The sequence below is a fragment of the Sorex fumeus genome, unplaced genomic scaffold, assembly GCF_029834395.1.
Source record: "Sorex fumeus unplaced genomic scaffold, SorFum_2.1 ptg000032l, whole genome shotgun sequence".
In the NCBI taxonomy this organism is placed as follows: Eukaryota; Metazoa; Chordata; class Mammalia; order Eulipotyphla; family Soricidae; genus Sorex; species Sorex fumeus.
Window position 1 is genome coordinate 10,660,393 of NW_026606089.1, and position 25,059 is coordinate 10,685,451.

Consider the following 25,059-nt stretch of genomic DNA (forward strand, 5'->3'; position numbering starts at 1 on the left):
GAAAGCTGGTTCAAAAAGGATGAGTCTTTTTGAAAATAGTGGTCGAGATTTATATTTTGTTTTGTTATCCCCTGTGTTTGAGCTTTGCCACCATTCTTGTTTTTGAAGACTAGTAAACATAGGCCCTGGGCTATTCGATAGGTCTGCCTTTTGATGAATGGGCCAGAGGAAGATTTTGAGTCAGAAAAAAAAGGACAGGATGGTAACTAGGTGTGATCAGCATAGAAAAGGATGTTTTGAAAGCTTAGTTATTGGAGTGAGATCCGATTATACAGTCAAGGCTACAACAACCCTCACGTGGCTGGGATAAACCCAGAGCATAGGTCTTCAGGGTTATTTGTTATTGTGGTCAGGGGCTGGGAGTGAGACTGACCTTGAATGGTGCTTGTGCTTATGCCTTAGAAGTTAGTACACGTGTCTGTGATCCTGCATGGTTTTTAGGTGTGATTATAAGGCTATAAAATTTGGGGACTGCAGAGATAGTACAGTGAATAGGGCAGTTACCTTGCACTTGGACAAACTGGGTTCCATCCCCAGCATGCCATACGGCCTTTCAAACACTGCCAGGAGTGATCCCTCAGCACAGAGCCAGGAGTAACCCTGAGTACCACTGGGTGTGGCCCCAAATCTCTCTCTCTCTCTCTCTCTCTCTCTCTCACACACACACACACACACACACACACACACACACACACACACACAAATGGTTATAAGATTAAAGTCAGTGAAAGAGAAGAAGGAAAAGAGTCAGATGGGAGAAATTTGGAAATGGTAAAACCTTTTGAGAGCCCCTTAAAGGCGGTTTCAGTCACATCCAGGTATGAATTTCTTCATTTTTCAGATGAGATTTTGGCTCCCTAGTTGAATAACCTGTCTCTGCTTCCTTTTCAGGGGCTCAATGCGTATTGGTAAGGATTTCATCCTCTTCACCAAGAAGGAAGATACCATGACCTGCCTCTTCCTGTCGCGTACTTTTCATGAAGAAGAAGGCATTGATGAAGTAAGCCCTGTCCTTAAGATTGATTTTATTTTCAAGACCATTTGACCACTTTTTCTGTTTCTGAACAATCAGTTGAGACTGATAATTTTAATGAGAGGATGTGAAGTCTCAAAATACTTTAGAGAACATTTGTCCTGTTTTTGAGAATGTAGTCATTAAAGGACAGGAACTAAGAGTTATTTTTGGAGCTTCCTTAGATCTGTAACTTGATTTCATTCCAGGACTAGGGAGAATACAGCTGCCAACAATCATAATAATATCATCACCTTTTCTGTATTTTGTGGAATATACTATGGCTGCATTTTCTTCCTTTAAAAATATGTTGTATCAGAAACCCAGGCAGGTAGTGAAGCAGGTGAATTTTGAAAAGCTACTAGCTAAGTGATAGCTGACAGTCCACTGCTTATTGCTATGCCAGAAGGAAGGCCTAATAAATCCAGAATATCCTGCTTTCTTTTTGGTTTTGGGCCACATCCAGCTGTACTCAGGGCTTATTCCTGACTCTGTGCTCAGGGATCACTCTTTTTTTTTTTTTTTAGGCATACAATATTTTATTTTTTAATTTTTTAATTTTTTTAATTTTTATTAGTGAAACACTTATAAAAGTTGTAGACTTACAAATTTTTGTGCTTGGGTTTGTAGACTTACAAGTTGTAGACTTACAAATTTTGTAAGTTGTAGACTTACAAATATTGTGCTTGGGTTTCAATTATACAATGATCAAATACCCATCCCTCCACCAGTGCCCATTTCCCACCACCACGGGTCCCAGTATCCCTCCCACCTCCCACTTCCCCCATCCCACCCTGCCTCTGTGGCGGGGCATTCCATTTTGTTCTCTCTCTCCTTTTGGGTGTTGTGGTTTGCAAAAGAGGCATTGAGTGGCAATCATGTTTGGTCTATATTCTACTTTCAGCATGTTTCTCCCATCCTGGGAGGATCCTCCCAACACCCTTTATTTGGTGCTCAGGGATCACTCTTGACCGTGCTCTGGGGACCATATATGGTGCTGGAGATCGAATTAGGTTGGCAGCATGCAAGGCAAGCATCCTACCTGCTGTTGTACTATATCCTGGGCCCAGATCAAGAATATTCTGATTTTGGAACATTGTGGCAATTATCAGTGTTAAATACATCTCATTTTGTTTTCTTGTTTTTGAGCCACACCTGGTGATGTTCAGGGCTTATTCCTGGCTCTGCACTCAGGATTTTTTAATTTTGGGTTTTGGGCCACACCCAGTGATGCTCAAGAGTTACTTTTGGCTCTACACTAAGGAATTACTCCTAGCAGTGCTCAGTGGACTCTGGGCCCAGGTTGTTCATGTGTAAGGCAAATGCCCTTGCTGCTGTAATATACCCTGAGGCATGCAAGGTTTGGGAGAGGAGAAAATTGCAAGGAATATAGAAGAGTGACTAGAAATGCAGGAAGAAAACTAAGAGAATTGTGACATTGAAGCTAAAGAAATATTTCTTTGGGGCGGAAGAGATAGTTCAGTGGGTAGGGTATTCGTATTCCTTCATGTGGCCATCTTGGGGTTGATCTCTGGCATCCCATATGGTCCCCTGAGCACCACCTGTAAGCCCTTAGCATTGCCAGCTGTGTCCCCAAAACAAACACAAAAAAAGAAGTGTTCTTTTTTGGAAGAACGTGGCAAGGAGTGATACTATTGAAAGTGGATGGGGACTGAAGAGATAGTGCAGGGGTTAAGATCGCTTTGCTTTTGTACTTGGTCGATCTCAGTTTGATCCTCGACACTGCCTGTGGTTCCCCAAGTACCACCAGGAATGTTGAGCACAGAGTCAAGATTAAGTCCTGAGCATAACCGGGTTTGGCCCAAGTCCCTTCCTTCTGTTTTTGTCCAGAGAGATTATACAGGGTTTAAGGTGTTTGCCTTGCACAGGGCAACCCAGTTCCATCCCTGGCACCACATATGGTCCCCTGCACCACCAGGAGTCATGTCTAGTTGAGCCAGGAGTTGCCCCGATATCATCCAGCCTCCCCCACTTCACATCCTTGAATAAGGAAAGTAGACCACTGTCACTAGGAACTGCTCTGAAGAATTAAAGGTGCAAAGTAAAGTAAAAGAGGCCATAGAACACAAATGGAAGTAATTTCTTCTGGTGAAAAAGTCAGGTTGAAATTTTTTCCTTACTTGGTGCTTAGAAGGTCACTGTTTTGGATTGTACTATAGTGTACACTCAGCCAAGATTTCAAAATAAGATCATTTTCAGCTGGGAAGGAATGTGTACAGACCAGCCCTAGGGTTGAATGCTGTAGGCATGAAGCTTCTTAGAAACCAATAACATGTTTCGGAACTCTTCAGAACAGTTTATAAATCTGGCAGTTGTTAGAGTTCCTTTTTCCTCAGGGTGTGCAGTTTGATTAGAATCTCGGTAGTTTCTCCACTGGTTTGCTCCACAGAATATAGCAGTTACCCTCTAATATCAGAGCCCACTGGCTCAGGGCAGCAGGAGGAATTAGTTAAGGCCTCTGGGAATTGACATTTGATATAGGATTCTTGAAGAAAGAGAAATTTTCCCCCCAGCTTTGTTAAGGTATAATTGGCAATAGTAAAAATTTTTTAAATGTTATTTAGATGTAAAGTAAAATTTCCTGTAAGAAAAAGAGTATTTTTAATAATGGGAGATTATTAAGGTAGTTGAGAGAACAATTGTATAGTGAGCATACTTATAGCCAATTTCAGATAAATGTTAGAAGATCCTTTGGGAATCACCAAAGGAATCACCTTTGGGTAGCTTTTGTGGTTAAAAAAGGTTCTTTTTTGTGGTTTGTCACCTATGTAAACATTCTTGAATAATAGTTTCATTTTGCCTAATTAAGAATTTTTTTCCCTAATTTTTATTGGGTTACCAGGACACTAATGAATTTTATATAGATGAACTCCTACCATAGGATTTCTTTCCCTTTTTTTGGTGTATTGGGGGGTATTTTGTTGCTTTCATGTTGGTGAGATTCATCCGTATTAATGTTAGTGACTCCATTTTCATTAATATTTTGTTGTATACTGTGCAGGGTATCTACTTCGTAGATGCTTATTTTTCTTACATGTTTGTTTTGTCCTAGGATATATTACCTGTAAACCTTTGTATCTTCATATAGTAATACATTTCCAGTGTAGTTGCAAATCATATATATATTTATATATATATATATATATTTTTTTTTGCTCTTTGGTTACATCCAGCTATGCTCAGGGGTTGCTCCTGGCTCTACACTCAGGAATTACTCCTGTTAGTGCTTGGGGTACCATATGGAATGCTGGGGATTGAACCCGGGTCGGCCACTTGCAAGGCAAATGCCCTACCCACTATAGTATTGCTCCAGCCCCTGAAAGTAATTTTTTAGTGGAAAAAGTAGAATAACTGAATCAGAAAATTGACAGAGGCATTTCTAGAAGGGAACTGCTATGCATAGGGCATAAACCAGCATAGCCAAGAGTTTGAGTCTTGGGAAAGGCACTTGAAGCCACAGAACTTCTGGTCCCAGACCGAGGAGCATTACCTCTAGGGCCTTTGCAGCTTCTGTGGGGGGAAGGGCATGCTTTATGCATATTATGGGGTGAATATACTTCTAGGGCCTCCTTCAAAGTGTCTGCCTGTGCTTACTCCTTAGGTGATAGTCCCATTGCCTACCTGGAATGCTCGGACCCGGGATCCTATCACAGACAATATGGAGAAGTTTGCCATTGAGACAGAACTCATTTATAAGTATTCTCCTTTCCACAACGAGGAGGAAGTTATGAACCAATTCATGAAGATTCCTGGGGACAGTGGTAAGTGGGCTTTGAGCTTGCAGTCCCTGAAATACAGGCGTTCCTGAGCCAGGATCCTGGTGGGGCTGAGCTGGAGGCGCCTGTCAAAAAAGGATTTCTGTTCCTTAGGCACACTGGTGATCATCTTCAATCTCAAACTCATGGATAATGGAGAGCCCGAGCTGGACATAACCTCAAATCCAAAAGACATCCAGATGGCAGAAACTTCCCCAGAGGGCGCGTGAGTGTGACTTGCGAGGGAGGAAACCCCTGAACCTGGTGTTCATTTGCCCAGGGAGGAACAGTGCATTATGAAATTTTAGGGAAGAGCTTTCCACCAATTTCCTAGTATTAGAGACGAGAACACCAGGTATCTGTCTTCCTGCCACAAGGCAAAAGAGATAAATAGGACATATCATTCTTACGTGTAAGCTGAAAGAAACAATTAATGATCCCTTGCTTCAGTTCCTTATTTTGACAGGAAAAAACTGAGGAGACCTGCTTTGTTCTGTGGTGGGGGCAATGGCAGAACCTGCTGATTTGTTTTGGAGGCACCAACTTCTGAGGGGGCTGTGAGAGTGGGCAGGTTGTGATACCCACAATGAGGGAGCATCCTCCTTTAGAAGGCAGGAGTAGCCCAGATGTAGACCGGTTATTCAAAGGCGTCTATGGTCAGATTTGTGAGATGGGTGATGGCACCCCTGCGTTTGTCACCTCCAGGAAGCCGGAGCGGTGCTCATTCCGTGCCTATGCTGCTGTGCTGTATATTGATCCACGAATGAGGATCTTTATCCATGGGCACAAAGTTCAAACCAAGAGACTCTCCTGCTGTCTTTACAAGCCCAGGTAGGGATCTTCTCACCCTAGTCACATTTCTCTGGGGTGTTATATGAATGGTGGCTTCTGAGAGGCGCGCTCATTGACTAAATTTGGGAGCATTTAAACTGCTTTGATTTACTAATGAGTCACTTCTGGGTCCTGAAAGAGGGGGCCAGTGGGTCATGGAGGTTGGCTGGCATAGCTTATTGAGTGTGATGGCCTTTTCTGAAGTGGAGGGCACCTTTCTTTCTTTCTTTCTTTCTTTCTTTCTTTCTTTCTTTCCTTTTTTGCTTTTTGGGTCACATCCAGTGATGCACACTTCTGGCTCTGCACTCAGGAATCACCTCCTGGTGGTGCTTAGGGGACCATATGGGATACTGGGAATCGAACCCAGGTTGGCCGTATGCAAGGCAAACGCTCTACCCACTGTACTACCGCTCTAGCCCTGGAGGGCGCCCTTCTTGATACAGTGAACTGTTTGAGCCTTTCAGTTCTCCAGTTGTTGAAAGGCCCTTAGACCCTCTCCTGGGAGGCAAAGGTCCTGGTCAGTGACTGAGGTTGGTTTCTGCTATGGGATGGACCTAAGATGCACCTGATACATACTAAGGTTGCTTAGTGAAAAGAATAGCAGGAGATCAGTGGTATAAGGAATTAAGATTTTGGTTCCCTTTTTTTTTGGCAAAGAATGGAAAGTTTTGGGGTCTTCCACAGCATTGTTCAGGGCTGCTCCCCTGCTCTGTGCTCTGGAGTTATATTTGGCAGTGCTTGGAACACCATGTGGTGCCAGGGACTGAACTTGGGGCTCCTGCACAACTATTAATTAGCCTTTTGAACTAACTTCAGGAATTAAGGGGTTTTTTTAGCCAAGGTTTTTGTCTCAATGTGGGAATAAACTGGAGATAGGACAGGACAGTATAGCTTGGGAGGGGGCAGGAAGGCAGGGTACTTCCTGAGGTGCCTGGTTGCAGCCCTGTGTTACTACTGCTCCGGCCCTTGGGTTAATTTTTTTCCCCATCCAGGATGTACAAGTATACGTCAAGCCGTTTCAAGACCCGTGCAGAGCAGGAGGTGAAGAAAGCTGAGCATGTAGCACGAATTGGTAATGCCCTACCTCTGCAGCAGGGGGGACTGGTGAGGAGGTGGTTTTCTAAGGGAGGGACACTACTTGTGGCCAAAGAAGAATCCAAGGAAAGGCTTTATCCAGGGACAGGTCTGTCCTCCCGAACCACAGATTTAGTTCTTACATCCCTTCCCCTGGTACCAATTCTCCTCAGCTCTTTTCTCCAAACTGCATAGGATATTATCAACCCTTGACATGCTCAAAATGAACTCTAGTCCAGATACTTGTGAAATTGCTTTTCCTGACTCCAGGGCAAAATTCCTAAGGCATCTCAGCAGCTTGATTGAGAGGAATTGGCTGAATACTTGATAGATTCCAGCTCGTGCTGGGGTTTGACCCGATTGTTTAGACCTGTTTTGATTCCTGTGTAAAATTTGAAAAAAATGTTATCATGCTTGTTTTTCTGGGGGAAACTTACTTAAGCTCAAGCAGGTGGGTTCATCTTCCAAGTCTCTTATTCCTTAGCACAGGTTACATCCATTTTGTCCAGCCAGAACTCTTTTGTGTGATCTAGGAGGGATTACTAATAGTTATGAGCCCCTCAATTCCTTATCATGGGTTTTTCTGCGTTTCAGCGGAAGAGAAGGCACGGGAGGCAGAGAGCAAAGCTCGAACTTTAGAACTACGCCTCGGTGGAGACCTCACACGAGACTCAAGGGTAAGACTCCAAATCCATGTGGCTGTTCTATTATTTCTTGCATAATGATCTCAGGGTTGGCCTGACTCAGCCCCCGACAAGCTGAAATATAGAATGCCGTATAACTATAGAACACACACAGTGTTCCAAAATCTCAGCAAATCATTTTATTACATCAGCAACTATATTAGATGTTCACTGTTAGTATCCTTGATTTAAAATAAATTCAAGTATAACTCCTGTCAGACAGACACATAACTTCATAGTATGCTGGGGTGAGGGGTAGGCGGGGGACTTCATGAATGCATTGCGAGCGTTCTCCTGCTGAGCTACCTCTCCAGCCTCCAAGCCACCAAATACAAGGGTTAAAGGTGCTTGCTATGTATGGAGTCAGCCCTGCACCTCATATGGTCCTCTGAATGCCACCAAGGGTCACTTCTGAGCCCAGAGGCAGGAATAGCTCCTTAGCACCATAGGTTAAAGCTCCAGGTCCTTCCTCACATACCAGATAACAGCAAAGTGAAAACACCCTCATCCTCTTAGCACTCTGCTGTTTCTATATGACTGTTCTTCTTGATGTCACTGAGCCCTGATCAGGTGAAATCTAGCTTTTGAGTTTGTCCCCGGGAAGGACCATTTTTTGTGGAAAAACCTTATAGTTTTGTCCCATTTGGTTTAAAATACATTTTAGATGTACTGTATTCATGCCTTCTGTGGCCCACAGTCCTTTCCTTACTTTTCCAGGTGATGTTACGACAGGTTCAGAACACAGCCATTACCCTGCGCAGAGAAGCTGATGTCAAGAAGCGAATCAAAGAGGCCAAACAGCGGTGAGTACCAGGCTAATCTGTAATGTTTGTATTGAAAGTCGATAGTTAACTTGAGGAATTTCTCCCCACTCTATGAGGTTGCCATCCTTTCTCAATGACTGTTTTTGGAAAGCCTTTAATCTGCAATTCCAAATGCTTTGTCAGGTAACCAGGCATTTGGTCACAGAGAGGACTTATCTTGTGTTCTCAGTTCTTGCTGATGTCAGGGCAGGACCAGCACCTTGAGATGAACACTGCATTTCCTCACTGAAACAGTCTCACCTTTTCGTTCCTACCTCTATTTCCTCTCCAATATGGGCAGTACCAGAAGAGCTTAGGCTAGATCTGACTGGTGTTGCTCAGAGGCACCAGGGCCAATATCCAGCTATGTTGTGCTCTAGGGCCATCAGGGCCCAAAACTGACAGAGCTGGGAACCTAGGGTCTGCTTGTGGCTCATCAGATGTTTGGGGTACCATACAGTGCCAGGGATCAAACTCAGGGCCTTCCGCATACTTGGAAGTGCTCTACCACTTTAGCTATCTCCTAGCTCTTTTTTTTTTTTCTTGGTCATACTCGGCGATTCTCAGGTTTACTTTTTCTTCTGCAGTCAGGAATTACTTCTGGTGGGTTCAAGAGATCATATAGTTTGCTGGGAATTGAGCCTGGGTGGACTGTGTACAAGTCAAGTACCTTACCCACTATACTATTGCTCTTCTACTCCTCCCTTTCTTTTTTTAGAACAATTTTGTTTGTTTGGTTTTGGTTTAGGGGGATATACCCAGAGGTGATTAGGCCTTACTCCTGGCTCTGCACTCAGGGATCACTCCTGGCAGCTCGGGGGACCATATGAGGTGTCAGGGATCGAGACCCAACTCTGCCACATGCAGGGCAAATACCCTATCCACTATATTACTGCTCTGTCCCCTAAATTTTTTCAATGTCTTTATTTTATTTTTTTTCCCTTCGCAAATTTTTTTTTTTTTTGGTTGGGATGAAGAGAAGTCTCATACACATTTGGTTGTGATACTCAAAAGATTTTGGTTGTGATGTTTACTGGTTGTTCCTGTTTGCACTTTTTTTTAAAAAAAGGTTTTATTTTATTTTTATAATATTGCTCACAGTAGTTCATTAGAAATAATATTCAAACACCAGTCCTACCACCATGCACCTTCCCACCACCGTAAGAGGAAAGTGTGTGAAGATTTTTGTATTTCATCCTGGAGCCATTTAAGCCCTTGTATAAGAGATTACAAGCATGTATGTTAAACCCAAACACAAGTGTGCTACTTTTGGTACATCAGTGGACTAGAGGAATGTGGCCTCGCACTCCAGGATGTTCTGTGCCGCTCTCTCCTGGGAACTTTATTTTAGTCTCTAGATCTTGGAGTTGATGAGATTTTATGGCACCAGAGGCAGTTTGTGGGTGGAAAACTGGGGAGGTGGAGGGAGGAGGCCTAGTCCCGTTCTGGGCCAGTGCGTGAGCTTGGAGATCTCAGTCACGGGTTTTTCTGCAGTTTCCCTCATGGGTGAGGCTCACCTGAGCCTGTAGAGAGTGGCCTTGAGCATGGGTGTGTGGCTGGGATCTGGAGGTTTTCAGCTGCCGGGATTCTTCTGGGGTAGGGAGGGAAGCTTAATGCACCCACTCCTAGTTGCTTCAGTGCGGGGTCAAGAAGTCGTTCAGTGTCTCTTTCTTCCATTAGCTTTATTTCAGTCTTTGAATCTCAGCTGTTGATGAGATTATATGGTGCTGGAGGCAGTTTGAGGGTGTGACTGCCAAGCTACTGGAAAGCTGGCAGGGGAGGCCCAGTCCTCTTCTGAGCAAGTGCTCACACATTTTTATTTGCTGTGCTTGTTGTCACATACTTTAGCTGTAGGTGTTCAGATGACATTTTTTTATTTCACTGTGTAGATACCTTAAAGAGGGCTGGAGCGACCGTACAGTGGGTAGAATGCTCGCCTTGCACTCAGCCAGCCTAGGTTCAGTCCCCAGCATCGCATATGATCCCTTGAGCCTGCCAGGAGTGAGTTCAGAGCCAAGAGGAACCCTGAGCATGGCTTGTTGTTTCCTCCTCGTTCCCCACCCCCATCTCAAAAAAAATAAAAAGGGAGCTTCATAGCAACCTTGCTTTGTGCCTCACACTTTATTCATTTTGTTACCGAAAGCCGAAGTTGCATGTTTTTATTTGGATATTTAGAGTCGCTGCATAGTTTGTTTACTTTTCCAAGTCGTAACAGATTGTTCATTGAGTGGAAATGCAAAACTTTTTGGTTAGCATGTCTTAAGTTAAAGCTTAAACTTAAGATATCTTAGAAGACCATGGTATATGTGTGCTAGTGGAACTTGTCTTCTGTCTTCTCAGAGCACTTAAAGAACCTAAGGAACTGAATTTTGTTTTTGGGGTCAATATTGAACACCGTGACCTGGATGGTATGTTTATCTATAACTGTAGCCGTCTGATCAAGATGTATGAGAAAGTGGGCCCACAACTGGAAGGCGGCATGTGAGTATTGCCTACGAAGACTTTCCAGCCAGAGATGGATGGCAACTTTTTGGCCAGCCAGAGGGGCAATAAAACTGTTTGTTCTCTTTTGCTGTAGGGCTTGTGGTGGTGTTGTTGGAGTTGTTGATGTCCCCTATCTAGTCCTTGAACCTACACACAATAAGCAGGACTTTGCTGATGCTAAGGAGTACCGGCACCTGCTGCGGGCTATGGGAGAACACTTGGTGCAGTACTGGAAGGACATTGCCATTGGTAATGGGACTTTGGGACTGCTCCTGCCCTTTCTCTTTGCCTTGACCCTTATAGTGCCTGAGAAGAGAGTAAGTTTAGGAAGACTAAGAGACTGGCTTCTAACATGATTGCGTGGTTGCTTGCCTTCCAGCCCAGCGGGGAATCATTAAGTTCTGGGATGAATTTGGTTACCTCTCAGCCAACTGGAACCAGCCCCCATCCAGCGACCTGCGTTATAAACGCCGGAGATCTATGGAAATCCCAATCACGATCCAGTGTGGTGAGTCACTGATATGACCTGCTGACATTTTCCGCATTTTGGTTCATAATGGTCTTCTATAAATCCTTGTAATTACCTCTTTTTGTGGGACCACCATCAGGCTGTGTTTCAGGGGCCATTCCTGGCTCTGTGCTTGGGATTAACCCCAAGCAGTGTGCAGGAGATCATGCGGTACCAGGGATTGAATCTGGGCCTCCTTCATGTATAACATGCATTCAGCCCACTGCACTGTCTCTCTGACTCTGTTAGCGCCTCTTGACTGACATACATGGACTTAAGGTCTGGTTTTCACTAAGCATATGAGTCTTGTTACATCCTTATGAGCTGTTTCAGGGCCCAGTGCCATCTGTACCTCATGAGTAAGGCTGAATGTCATATTACCTGCTAAGCTTTACTCATTTTTTTATACTGTGAATAATTGCTGAGCTAGGCTTCTGCTATAGTAAGAAGAAATTGGGGAATTGGGGAGGGGAAGGGGTTTGAGAGCCCATCATCCCTTTTGTTTTGGGGCCACTCTTGGCTGTCCTCAGGGCTCAGGCTTACTATTTGCTCTGTGCTCAGGGGTCACTCCTGGTGGGTTCAGAGGAGCATATGTAGTGCCAGGAACCATACAAAACTCTGGGTTGGCGGCAAGGCAAGCACCCTGCCCACTGTACTATTGCTCCAGCCCGATACTGTTCCATTCTTGCTGGAGAAGAATCGCTGCTACATAAGGAAGCCAGAAACTTGAAGGAGCCTGATTGTAGTTACTATTGGTGAACATAGATGATGTTTACATCAGGTGGGTGTTTTCCTCATTGCAGATTTGTGTCTGAAGTGGCGAACCCTCCCCTTTCAGCTGAATAGTGTGGAAAAAGAATATCCTGACACCTGGGTTTGCTCCATGAACCCTAATCCTGAGCAGGACCGGTGAGCACTTCTCTCACAGGGACATTGTGGGTGTTCCCCCAACCTGTGTTCGCTCTGCTTTGGGGTAAATCCTCATTTCATTCCTGTGGTGTCAGTGCTTGCACCCTTATTATTTCTGTCTTGCATATAATAAGTGCTCTGGACATAATTATAGATTGGTCCCTTTAGTGAATATTTATTTCATTCACTTGGGAACTCTGTGAGGTGGTTGCCTTAGTGAGAGGAGAGTGTGGGTTTGCTAAGGAGGACTGATCCTGCTCTCCCTGGACCCCTGGTTTGCCATAGCTTCCCTAGCACCTTCTTTCTACAGATGTGAGGCTTCTGAACAGAAGCAGAAGGTTCCCCTGGGAACATTCAGAAAGGACCTGAAGACACAGGAAGAGAAACAGAAGCAGCTGACAGAGAAAATTCGCCAGCAGCAAGAGAAGCTGGAGGCTCTTCAGGTGGTCATTGATAGCGGATAGAGCCAGCCTGTGTCAGTGAATTACCAGGACAGTACAGGACCATCAGTGACTCCCCTGCACTCTGCATGCTGCCAAAGCCTTCCGATTCCAGTCTCCACACATTTTTATATACCTTTTTAAAAAGTTTTGTTTACGGGGCCAGAGAGATAGTACAGTGGAAACGACGCTTACCTTGTACGCAGCTGACCTGGGTTTGATCCCCAGCACCCCATATGGTCCCGACTCTCAGGAGCGATCCTGAGCACAAAGCCAGGACTAAGCCCAGAGCAGAGTCAGTGTGGCCCCAAAACAAAAAGTTTTGTTCGTAACAGGAATGTTCTAATTGATGTGCTAACTTTTAGGTACATATCCATCCAGCGTTTTATAATTACTAAATGCAACTCTGTGGGCCATAGAGGTAGTTCATTTGTCTGGAGTGCATGCTTTGCATGTCGGATCCTGGTTTGAGCCCTTGCACTGCACGGTTCCCTGAGGACAGAGCTGAAATAGTCCTTGAGCAGTGCCAGGTGTGGCGCCAATAAAAGCAGATCTCCCAAGAACTTTTTTTTAAAAATAGAAACATGAAAATTATGGTATGTTTGTATATCTAGACTATTAGCCCTTTGCCATATGTGGCTGTCACTGTCCTCCCGTTCATCGATTTTTCTCGAGCGGGCCCAGTAACATCTCCATTGTGACACTTGTTCCTGTGTTTGGCATATCGAATATGTCACGGGTAGCTTGCCAGGCTTTGCTGTGTGGGCGAGATACTCTCGTTAGCTTGCCAGGCTCTCCGAGAGAGGCGGAGGAATTGAACCCAGGTGGGCCGGGTCGGTCACATGCAAAGCAAATGCCTTACCCGCTGTGCTATTGCCCCAGCCCTACGTATGGTATGAGAATATTTTCTCCCATTCATTTCTGGGTTCTGTCTTATTCCATTTGTCTGCGTCTTTATTGCAGTGTCATCCTGTGTGACTGTCACTTTGTGGTGGTTTAAGACCAAGGGGATGTAGTGTCTCCCATCTTTTTTCTCAGAACTGCTTTGACCATGATTTCATACACATTTTAGTAGTATTTATTACGTGTCCTGAATGCCATTGGTATTCAGTGTGTTGAAACTGTATAATAAATTCTTTGGGTAGGATGATTATTTTAAGAATTTAATTTTTTTAATCCATGAACATAGATTATTTTCCTCATTCCTTGTTTCCGCATCTATATTTCTTCATTCCTTGTGTCCGCATCTATTTCTTTGTTATGGTGACTCACAGTTTTTCATGTATAGGTCTTCCATGTCCTTTGTTAAGTTGATTCCTATTACTTGGTGTTTTGGGGCACAGCTGTAAATTAAATCATGGTTTTTTGTTTTTGGTTATTGCTGCTACTGGTTATTTTTTTTTCCTTTTCCCCCTGCGTTGGGGTGGTTACTCCTAGCTCTGCACTCAGGAATCACTCCTGGCAGTGCTTGGGGGACCATGTGGTATGCTGGGAATTGATCCTGGGTAGGTTGCATGCAAGGCAAATGCTGTACCTGTGGTACAGTATCTTTGGTCCAGATCATGTTTTTCTTTTCTCTTTTAACTTGTTTGCATTTAGGAATGAAACTGATTATTGTGTATTGCTTTTATAGTCTGCTAGTTTAGTCTGTTGACTTAGTGTTTCTTCTTGGCTGAGTCTTTAGGGGTTTCCGTATACATTATCATGTCTGTCATCTGCAAATAGTGACAGTTTGACTTATTTTCCAACTTGGATGTCTTCTCATTTCTTTTTGTTGTCGAGTTGCTCTGTGTAGGGCTTTTTAATGTACTTTTAGTGCTTAATTATTTCTTTGGGATAATTTTTCAGAAGTGAACAGAATAGAATAAAAGGGTTTGTGGGATGAGAGAAATAGTATAGGGGTTAAAGTACTTCCCTTGCATGAGGTTTACCTGATTTATTCCCCAGCACTGAACATTAGTTTTCCAAGCAGTAGTAGGAGTGATGGCTGAGCACAGAACTGGAGTAAACTTTAAGCACAACTGAATATGGACCCCCTCCCCAATTTAAAGGGACGTTGTCAAATTTTGTAGGTTTTTTTTTTATAACAACTTCCAATTGCCTAGATGATTTTTTTATTTGCTTTTGGATTATACCCAGTGGTGCCCAGGGCCTAGTCCTGATTCTGTGCTCAGGGATCATTCTTAGTAGACTCAGGGGACAATATAGATTTCCAGGGATCAAACCTGGGACAGCTGCATGCAAGGCATGTGTCCTACCCAATGTACTATCTCTACAGCCCCCTACCCCCAGAAGTTGTATTATTTTATATTTTACTTTTTCAGCAGAAATTTATTTTCAGATATTACAAATTTGATGAAAATATAAGCATTCATGATTTGAATTTTCTGCTTCTAAACTTGGACAATATTTTTCATGTCTCTTCTCTTTTTTTTGGAGTGCCATACCTGGCTATGTTCAGGGCTTACACCTGGATTCATGCGCAGGGGTCACTCCTGCTTGCAGGGTGAACCATATAAAGGGATTAAACTGGGCTGGCCATGTGCAAGGCAACTGCCTTACCTGCGATAGTATCTCTCCAACCTCTCATTCATTTGTTCCTTTTAAAATTTCTTGTTCTTACATTTCTGTTGATTCTTTTCTTGGTTTTGTTGTTGTTGTTGTCTTCCTATTGGTTTGGGGGAGCCATATGTGGTGCCAGGTATTGAACCTGGCATAGCCACATGCAGGGCAAGCACTTTATCCACTATGATGTCTCTCTGGCCCTGGTTATTTTCTTAAATGGCTTGCCAGTTTTAAAAATATGTTTGTAGTATCAAGCAGCCATATTTATTACAAAAGCTTTCCCCCTGGACTTTTCTATTTGGTCAGAAACTCTTACTAACCCAGAATGTCTTATTTCTCCATATGCTGAATCCCAGTAGTCCTGTCTTCCCTTATCAGTTAGGCTTCTGGCCTTTTATTGGGTCCCTTTCAAGGTATTTAGTCTATTGTCACATTTTCCTGGCCTCTCAATTGCTGTCATGATCCCTTAGAATCTGTAATTTTTTGGTGTTTCTGTGTCTCATTTTTGTCTCCCCAGTCAAGACTTTATTTGCTTGCTATTTATAACATAGGGGGAATTCCAAAGTTTGCTTGACTATCTCATCATCATTTTTGCCCTGCAGAAGACCACACCCATCCGCTCCCAAGCTGACCTGAAGAAATTGCCTTTGGAAGTGACTACTAGACCTTCCAGTGAGGTAATTCCTGAGGCAGAAGGGATTTTTTTTCAGACAGCTTTTTTTGGGATTAATGTCCTTTCTCTCTGGGCATCTATTAGGAACCTGCACGTAGACCTCAGCGTCCTCGGTCACCTCCATTACCTGCTGTGATCAAGAATGCCCCCAGCAGACCTCCTGCTCTCCATACTCCCAGGTCAACCAGCCAGACTCGAAAGGCCACTGTTGTGAGCAGTGCCCCAAAGCCTCCAGCCCCACCAGCAGCCCGGGAAGAGGCCACAACATCAAAGCCAGTCCAGCCTCCTGATGTCCCCCGCAAGCCTGCTAACACTTCGACCAAGATTTCAACCCGATCTGCAGCTGTGGTGCAGCCGCTGACACTGTCTGTGCCACCCAACTCCAGGAGTCTTAGGGAGGTCCCTACACCCAGAGCTGTCAAGGCGCCAGTGGTCAAGAAGGCAGAACCACCCAGTAAAATATCAGTGGTGAGTTGGTTCTCATCTTTCAATCTCTAGCCTATCCTTGTGGAATAGAATTGGGCAGTATCCAGACTCCTGGAGCACCGCAGTGGAGCTCATGGAAGGTAAGGCGCCCTTGCTGCCATGAAAAGATGGAGTTTAGAGCAGGACTTCTGAAACTTTCTGCTCACACCCCATTTTGCCAAAATGATGTGCATCCCTGGGTGTGTAGGTAAATAAAATATGTATGCAAGTGAAACTTTTGGGGGGGATTTACGGGGGTACATCTGACTGCTCAGTGCTTGCCCAGGGCTTGTGCTCAGGGACCACTCCTGGTCGACCATATGTGGTGCTGGGGATTGAACGTGGGTCACCTTACCTGCTCTCTCTCTCTCTCTCTCTCTCTCTCTCTCTCTCTCTCTCTCTCTCTGTCCCACAAATGAAACGTTTATGGAAAATCAAATTTATTTTAAACAGTTGTAAAATGTTATAACAACCCACACTTTAAAAAGCTAGGCTCTAGGTAACTAAGGACACTTGGGCGTAGTGCATGGGGAATGGTGAATTCCCTCTTGAGGAAACTTTTCTTCACTCCAAGTTTTGAGTCACTCAGTTGACTTCTCATGCTGTGGGAAAAGGTAGATACCCTGGAGAAAAACAACTTTAGTGAGCTTTGCCTATGGTTTATGTATCTGAGAGAGGTCGTGGTTGGCAGGACAAGCAGGCTAAAATGAGAGTAAACTGAAAAACTCTTTCTTCCCTTAATGCTGCCACCCCCATCCCACCCCCCTCATCCCCCATGGTAGTTTGTGAGCAGAGGGCAGGAGTTTGCTGAATACTGGGTAATGTCAAGTGGGGCTTAACCCTGGTGCCATCTGGGAAACAGGTTCTTTCTGAAGCTCCCCAAAGTCCACATGGAATCATTCTGCATTTTAATTATTTATTTTGCTTTTTGTGTAACACCCAGCGATGCACAGGGGTTACTCCTGGCTCTGCACTCAGGAGTTACTCCTGGCGGTGCTCAGGGGACCATATGGGATGCTGGGAATTGAACCCGGGTCAGCCGCGTGCAAGGCAAACATCCTGCCGTCTGTGCTATTGCTCCAGCCCCCTTATTTTGCATTTTAGAGCTAACAGTCTCTCACAGTCTCTCTTCTCATACTCTAGGCTACTTCTGGGAGGAAGCGGGCTCTTGTCTCTGATGAAGAGGAGGCTGATGATGAGGTTGACAGGAGGAAGGAAAGGCCCAAGCGGGGCAAGCTTTCTGTGAAAGAGGAAAAGAAGGATTCAAATGAGGTAGGTGGTTAAGGGGAAGTTCTTACAGCCTCTCCTTCTGGGTCATCATCGTCCACCTGCAGTCTTTATAGCACTGTGCTTCATGACATGAGCTTTGCTGAAGGCTTGACTTTTAATCACGTAGATGATTTGAAAAATGCTGCCTGAACCCAGCCTGAGGGAGACTGGCTTCTGGCTGTACTCATAGGCCCCAGATCACACTGACACAGTCATGGAAGCTTGAACTGAACCTTTGCTGTCCTGACTCTGTGTTCAGAAAGGTAACAGAAGGATTGATGCACAGAAGAGTTGATTTGGAAAGTTCTTATTAAAGCATGGTGATTTAAACTGCCACCTCAGACAGAATGAAGTGACAGCTGATTGCCCTTAGCAAAAGTTTCCTTTTCAGGAGCCTTCTGTCAGATTCTGTTCTCCATTGCAGCTCTCAGATAGTGCTGGGGAAGAAGACCCAGCTGATCTCAAGAGTGCTCAGAAAGGTAAGAATTGGAGGGGGTATGCACTTAGAGTCCCACGGAAAGCTTGGGGCACAGTCATGGGGAGGACGCTGGGCCAGATGTAGATTACTATCCTGAGGCTTTATAGTATTTTTGATTCTAGGCTCCAGTACAACAGAGGTTTCAAGTCTAATCCTAAAACAATTCTTAAGATGATACACTGTGGCAAGGGGACACACCCAGCTGTGCTTAGGGCTTACTCCTGGTTTTATGCTCAGGGCAACGATGCTCAGACCACCATATGGTGTGGTGGGATCAAACTTGGTTTGACCACGTGCAAGGCAAATGACTATCCACTGTGTTATCTGTCTGGTCCTCCTTCAGTTTCTTTTTAATATAATTTCTTGGTGGTTCTTTGTGATGGTTACTAATCTTGATGCGTTTTGGCACTCCCATGGCATGTGGTGAAAGAGATGGTAACTGGGCTTCACATCCTTGGGATAGAAGGCACAAGCATCTAGTGGGACCAAGCAAACCTTGGAACTGCTTTTATCAAGTTGACTCTGAGTCTCAGGGGACTGGTTTTTGGTTTTTGTTTGTTTGGGGGCCATACCCATCTGTGCTCAGATCATTTCTGGCAGGACTCAGGGAACCATATGCAAAACCATGAATCAAACCTGGTTGACTGTGTGAGGGCTCCTCTGAGCTCTCTCCTTACCCCCAAGTAGTTTAGTTTCCTTACTCACACTCTGCTCCCATTTTCAGATAAAGGACTGCATGTGGAGGTGCGTGTGAACAGGGAGTGGTACACTGGCCGTGTCACAGCCGTGGAAGTGAGCAAGCTTGCAGTACGGTGGAAGGTGAAGTTTGACTACGTGCCCACAGATATAACACCAAGGGACCGCTGGTAATGCTCCTTTGGAGAGGTTGACAGAGTTGGCGGGAGGCAGCCCATCTGGGAACCAAGGACACATAACAACAAAAGAACTGTTTTTTTTCTAGGGTAGAGAAAGGCAGTGAGGATGTGCGGCTGATGAAGCCCCCATCTCCTGAGCATCAGAGTCCTGACACACAGCAGGAGGTGGGTGAGGAGGAGGAGGCAGAGGCACCAGCAGCTGTGCCCCAGCAGGATGTAGCCGTGGCAGAGCCCTCCACTTCTGACTGCGTCCGCATTGAACCAGACACCACTGCCCCAAACACCAGCCATGAGACCATTGATCTGCTGGTCCAGATCCTCCGGTGCGTGAATCTTTCTGCTTTCATGATGTTTTACCTGCTCATGTCCCCATCCTGAATTTCTGTCTCTACCACCTTCTTTCTTATTTAGGAATTGTTTACGGTATTTCCTGCCTCCAAGTTTCCCCATCTCCAAGAAAGAACTGAGCACTATGAATTCAGAAGAACTAATATCATTCCCTCTGGTGAGTCAGATTTCCCTAAAAAAGAAAAAATTGTTTTGGGGCCACACCCAATTTTACTCAGGACTTACTCCTGGTTCTGCACTCAGGGATCATTCCTGGCAATGCTTGGAGACCATATGGAATCCTGGGGATTGAACTTGGGTTGGCCGCATGCAAGGCAAGCATCCTAGCTGCCGTACTATCACTCCAGCCCCTTGACTTGTTTTTTAACTCTGCAAGCCTCCATTGGAGATGAGATAGCTAGCTCTTCAACTATATAGTACCCTCTCTGTCGGCTGAGAACATGTAATGTAGACTTGGTGGGAAAAGATGTAGCATAAACATAACTAGCATACCAAGAGCCAGTATTACTCCACCCTACTGTGCCATGGCTGGGTCCTCATTTGGGATGCCAGGCTGGCCTGGTTTGACATTTCATCATGAATATATCCTCTTTTCTCTCTCATGCATGACACAGACAGGGACTAAACTTGTCCCATGCAACAGTGAAGACTCAAAGCATGTAAAACTTGGAGATGAGAAGAATCAAACTTATATTACACTGATATGGCACCTCCCCAAGTAGGTCTTCTTGTAAATCAGCAAGACAGGCTTTCCTTCACATAGAATAAGATTCAGTAGCAATAGGAGTTTATCAGGTAGCAGGCATGACGCTCAGATAATGCTGTTGACATGGGTAGGAGGGCTTGTGGCAGTGCTGGGGGCAGATTTACTCAGGTCTAAAGAAAATGTGTTCTGGCAGGTGCTTATGACAAGGATCAGAGTAGTGTTTGAGGTGGGTAGACTTAGGGACAACAGGGCAGACAGGGATCAAGACCGCAGACAATGTGGTGAACATTTAGGAAAGAAGGGGCCCCAGAGGTAGTATATCATATTTTGAATGCTTGGTCTCACTTAGCATATATGCTCAGTGATTTTTTTTTGTAGGCATACTGCTATTTATTCAGCCACTGATTAGCTGAATTGTGCATGAACTCCACCTTACTTTTTTTTTCATTTTTTATAATTTCATTTATTGAATCACCGTGAGAGCAGTTACAAAGCTTTCGGGTCTAAGTCTCGGTTATACAATGATACACCCGTACCTTCACCAGTGCCCATTCTCCACTCCCAACAACCCCAGTATAACCCCATCCCACACCCTCCCCCTACCTGTGGAGCAGATGATTTCCACGTTACTCTCTACTTTGATCACATTCAATATTTCGACACCAGACCCACCATTATTATTTGAGATTTTACCCCAACACTCAGATCTGCTGAAAAGGCAACAGTAGACAATTTGTGTTCTATTGCTGGTTATGAATAACATATGATGTCCTGTGGCAGCAGTCGGGCCATGTGATTTTGAAATTCCGAAATTTTAACACTTAAATCTAGAGGGATTTCTGCCAAAAGCCACTGGGTTTCGAGATTTGGTCCTGAGTCTCTGGGATCATGGCTGTTGAGCAGCTTGATCAGGAGCCAGAGAGGCCATTCATGGGCGATGACTTGGGGTCTTGTTGGGACGGGGAGACCAGGACTGGCTCCACCCCCATCCTTTGATGCTCAGTGATTTAAACTTTGTATGAAATGATGAAATGGAAGCCAGCAAAAAGTTTGAGTAATTGTCATCTCATCCCTTTTGTGGCCATCGCTGAAGTGGTAACTACCAAAAAGAAGTTCAATCCTTCTGTGATTTCTGACCAGAGCAAGAACCGTAAAGACATTTCAGTACACCACCCCACATTCATCAGAAGATTATGTCTTTCCCCTCTTCCCAGGGAGTTAACACAGAAGTGCAATGCCCATCTGAAAGTCCCATGAGGTTCAGGTTGTGAGAGGCAACCACAAAGGTCAGCAAATTGGGAAAGTAGTCCAGGGTTACCGGAAGAAATAAGTCATCTACAGTGAGTGAGTCCAGCGGGAGCAGGCAGATAACAGAACTGTGTGTGGATCACCGTGGACTCATGAGTTTGCCCCATTGGCTTTCCTCCTGACAGAAAGAGTACTTCAAGCAGTATGAAGTGGGACTGCAGAATCTGTGCCATTCCTATGAGAGCCGTGCCGACTCGCGGGCCAAGGCCTCCGAGGAGAACCTGCGTACATCTGAGAGAAAGCTCCGGGAGACAGAGGAGAAGCTGCAGAAACTGAGGACGAATATCGTGGCGCTCCTGCAAAAGGTGCAGGAGGTGAGCCAGGCAGGCCTCTCATTGCAGCTGGACCACCTGGTATTTGGGAGGGGGGCATGGGCACCGCCTGCATCCTTCTCCTCGCTCACAGGCATCTGTGGTTTCAACCTTGGCAGTACAGCATCCTGACCAGGAGGGCTGGAGGTGGTGCGGCTGCCTGGGCTTCATCCCAGCCAGACCCACGGTATCATTTTGCCCTTGTTTAGAAATTTCATGTACAAGCTGGTCCTCCAAGCCATAAAACACAAGGTCTCACTTTCCAGATGACGCCCAGATGGGATTAGGTCTCAGTCCTTCATCCAGGCTCTGTGCCTGTCATATGGGGACTGGGTGAACCAGACAAAAATAACTGTTTTATTTGTAACAGTGTGGTGGAGGAGACAGGCCAGAAGTGCTATTGAGCGGGGGCTTTTCAGGGGACAGCGCATAAAGCGGGAGGTCGTGGTGACAAAACGTGGGCACCCTGTGAAGAGTGAGATTCTAGTGGAACCTTGGTGACAGGAGGAAGAACTGGGCGGATTTGCATTATTTGAGAGAAACAAGGGTAATTCTGGTTTTGAAGTGGGGTGACAGATGAGATTTTGCAGTTTGAGCCAAGAAATCTGGGCGTCATCTATGCATAGGGGATGGGAGGAAGGGAAGCATGAGTCAGCTGGAACTAGCCTGATGGGAGGGGGATGGGGAGGGGGGTGGGGTGAGGTGAGATGAAAGGGAAGGGGATCTGGGCTCAGGCTCCAAGGGCAGGAAAAAAATAGAAATCCACCCCCCCCAGCCCCGCCACCACCCCTCACCCCCTTTCCTCCCCTTTTTCTTCCAACTATCTTCTGGTCTCCAGCTGATTTTGCCCCTCTGTTCCAGGATATAGACATCAACACAGATGACGAGCTGGATGCCTACATCGAGGACCTGATCACCAAGGGGGACTAAGGAGTTTGGAGCCAGAGATCAGCTCCCTCAAAGCAGAGTCCCCCTGGGGGGGAGGGGTGATGTGTTTCATTTATGGGTTGGTAGACTTGATTTGAGCTACCTGGAACATTTTGTGCTTTTGGAGGGAAAGATACTCTGATTCTTTGAATCTTCCTAAGTTTATAAATAATTTATTTTTAAAAAGAAATGATGCTGTGCTTGCTGTGAGACCATGCTTTAAAAAAAAAAAGTCCTGGGGCGAAGGACAGAACCAGGATGCCACTTCCCTTGACTCCTGGCCTCTTAAAAAATGACAAACCCACTATCAGCCAGAGAGGCAGGGCTGGAGGAGCCATATTGGGATTTGAGGGATTGGTGGGGTGGAGGGGGCAAGCCCTCTCCCAACCTCCTTGTTTGCTGCTCATCCTGCGCTTACTCAGCTGCTCCCAAGGGAACTGTGAAATGGAAAAGGCTCAGCAATGAGTTGGCCCTCGGCGCCCCCCCCACCCCCGCCCCCTCGTGACTGCCATCTCAGTCTCAAGGGGTCTGAGCATCATCCAAAGCAGCAGCCAGTCTTGGCCATTTTGTTCTCAAATAGCTTCAGGAAGAAAGATCCTCTGGCACACCACTCCCTTTACCACCCAGATTGACCTCCCTGCAGGAGTGACTGCCTCAGTGTACTGTGGGTCCAGTTCTGGTCAGACCACAGATGTGGGCAGCACACCAAATGTTTGCACTCCAGATGACCTCTTTGGGAACTGCTGATCTGGTGACACTGCAGTCTGTTGCTCTGGCAGGGTCATGAGGAATCTGCTGATCTGAAGAGCCTGCTGCTACTTTTTCTTTTATTGCTGCCCCTCTGCCTGCACCACCCAGTGTATGCCACAGTAAAAGAAGAAAGTGGGTGAGTGTGGAAGGTGGGAACTTCAGAGGACGTTTCCTTCCCTGGCCTTCTTTCATCTTCTCAGGGTCAAAGATAAGAGATACTGAGTTTTCTCTGGAATAGTGATGGGGAAAATATGATTTCACCCAACTCTCTTTTTGCACCCTTTGGGGACCTGGGGTTTCTAAAGGCACAGTAACTGGCATTGTACCTGTGATTTGAACCTCTCGTGTTTGGACATCCACCCATCCACTCTGTGCAGCCCAGAGATTGGGAAGCACTACTGAGGGAAATCAGCCACGCTAGCATCAAGTTCTCACCTACTTCTGTACATGGCCGGACACTCGGTGATGTGAAGGTTTTAGGCTTCCCCAAAACACATTCCTGGGAAGGGCTGTTTGGCGAAATAGCCACCTGCTCACATACTCTTCTCCGAGAGTCTTGATTTCCTTCCATTCTATCCTTGTCAGCATATTAATCCTATTTTTGTTCTCCAAATCATTATTTCATTCTAAAGAAAGTTGGGTTCTATTTTTTTTTCCATTAAAGGGTAATACTCTGAAGGTTTTTTTTGGGGGGGTGGGTACACCCAGCTGTGCTGGGGCCTATTTCCTGCTCTGTGCTCAGGAGTTACTCCTGGGGGTGCTTTGGGGACCATGTGTTGCCAGGGATCAAACTGCAGTTGGCAACATGCAAGGCAAGCACCCTAATCCCCTGTACTATCTCTTTGGCCCCCTCAAGTTTTTAAGTTTAAACATCTGTAACCAAAAATGCAATTATTATAAAGTTTTACTGGTGAGACTCCTGAGCTCAGTCTGATTTCTTCTCAGTAAAATCCTTTATTTCCTCCTTTTCATTCTTTCCACCACTTGTGGCTTCCAAATTCTTCATTTCCACCCTCTTTGTTGTTTACAGAAACAACACCTCAACACTTACAAGAAACTGAAATACTTAGGTTATCAAATGTTTTTAGCGTCAGTGTGGATGTGTCCGTGTTGCTGTTTGAATCCATAGCTATAAGGAATGCAGCCTGTTTCCCAGGCAGAGCTGCTGTTTCCCAGGTGTGAAGATAAAATGCAGCGGTTGGACTTGGGAGAAGGAAAATGAGTCTGATCTTTGGACGATCCTTAACCACAAAGCTGCAAGAAGGTGAATGAATACGGCAACCCTTGGTTGTAAAGAATTGGACCTTTAGTTTTTATTTATGATTTTAAAAAAAGTACAGAAGACTAAATCATGGAAAGCAAAACTTTTCTCATTCTAATCCCTCACCTTTTCCTGGAGAGAGTATCCATCCAAGTACACACCCACTTGTTCTATTTCTGCCTCCTTCCCACTTACTGTATCTTGGAACTTGTTTGTGAATAGTGCATATGGGTCTATTTTATTCTACCTAGTCACAGAGTATTTCATTGTCTTGGGTGTACTGCCATGTAACAGTCCCCTGTTTACAAACAATTCAGTTTTTAACATTTATAAAATTTTATAAATGTGTGTTCATTAACTCAGGTCTGTATATTTGTGTGTGTGTGTGTGTGTGTGTGTGTGTGTGTGTGTGTATAGTAAATTAGAGAGAGGTGGCTATAAGATGGTGGGTACATTTAAAAAAAATTCTTTTACTTTTTTTTTTTTCCATCACACCTGGTGAATAATCTCAGAGGTTACTCCTGACTCAAGAACCACTTGTATCAGTGCTTAGGGACCGTATGGGATGCCAGGATCAAACCCAGATTGACTGCATACAAGGCA

The 25,059-nt window shown here is 45.1% G+C and overlaps 1 protein-coding gene across 4 annotated transcripts in view; it reads left to right on the forward strand.

The window, feature by feature from the left end:
- The window catches only part of MORC2 (MORC family CW-type zinc finger 2), a 47,716-nt gene extending 25,071 nt beyond the window's left edge, over positions 1–22,645 (forward strand). Inside the window, exons 6-26 of one of the 4 annotated variants that reach the window (XM_056116521.1) lie at positions 892–1,000; positions 4,635–4,794; positions 4,903–5,014; positions 5,494–5,619; positions 6,612–6,691; positions 7,288–7,370; positions 8,094–8,179; positions 10,520–10,660; positions 10,758–10,912; positions 11,043–11,171; positions 11,975–12,080; positions 12,391–12,523; positions 15,688–15,762; positions 15,843–16,226; positions 17,367–17,495; positions 17,884–17,971; positions 18,695–18,836; positions 18,932–19,168; positions 19,257–19,350; positions 21,333–21,512; positions 22,380–22,645. In XM_056116521.1, the coding sequence (XP_055972496.1) occupies positions 892–1,000; positions 4,635–4,794; positions 4,903–5,014; positions 5,494–5,619; positions 6,612–6,691; positions 7,288–7,370; positions 8,094–8,179; positions 10,520–10,660; positions 10,758–10,912; positions 11,043–11,171; positions 11,975–12,080; positions 12,391–12,523; positions 15,688–15,762; positions 15,843–16,226; positions 17,367–17,495; positions 17,884–17,971; positions 18,695–18,836; positions 18,932–19,168; positions 19,257–19,350; positions 21,333–21,512; positions 22,380–22,448 (2,818 nt within the window). In that variant the 3' untranslated portion in view covers positions 22,449–22,645. Of the gene's footprint in view, positions 1–891; positions 1,001–4,634; positions 4,795–4,902; positions 5,015–5,493; positions 5,620–6,611; positions 6,692–7,287; positions 7,371–8,093; positions 8,180–10,519; positions 10,661–10,757; positions 10,913–11,042; positions 11,172–11,974; positions 12,081–12,390; positions 12,524–15,687; positions 15,763–15,842; positions 16,227–17,366; positions 17,496–17,883; positions 17,972–18,694; positions 18,837–18,931; positions 19,169–19,256; positions 19,351–21,332; positions 21,522–22,379 lie in introns of all 4 variants that reach the window. The other 3 variants (XM_056116523.1, XM_056116520.1, XM_056116522.1) reach the window with 3 other exon arrangements.
- The last annotated feature ends 2,414 nt before the right edge of the window (positions 22,646–25,059 follow it).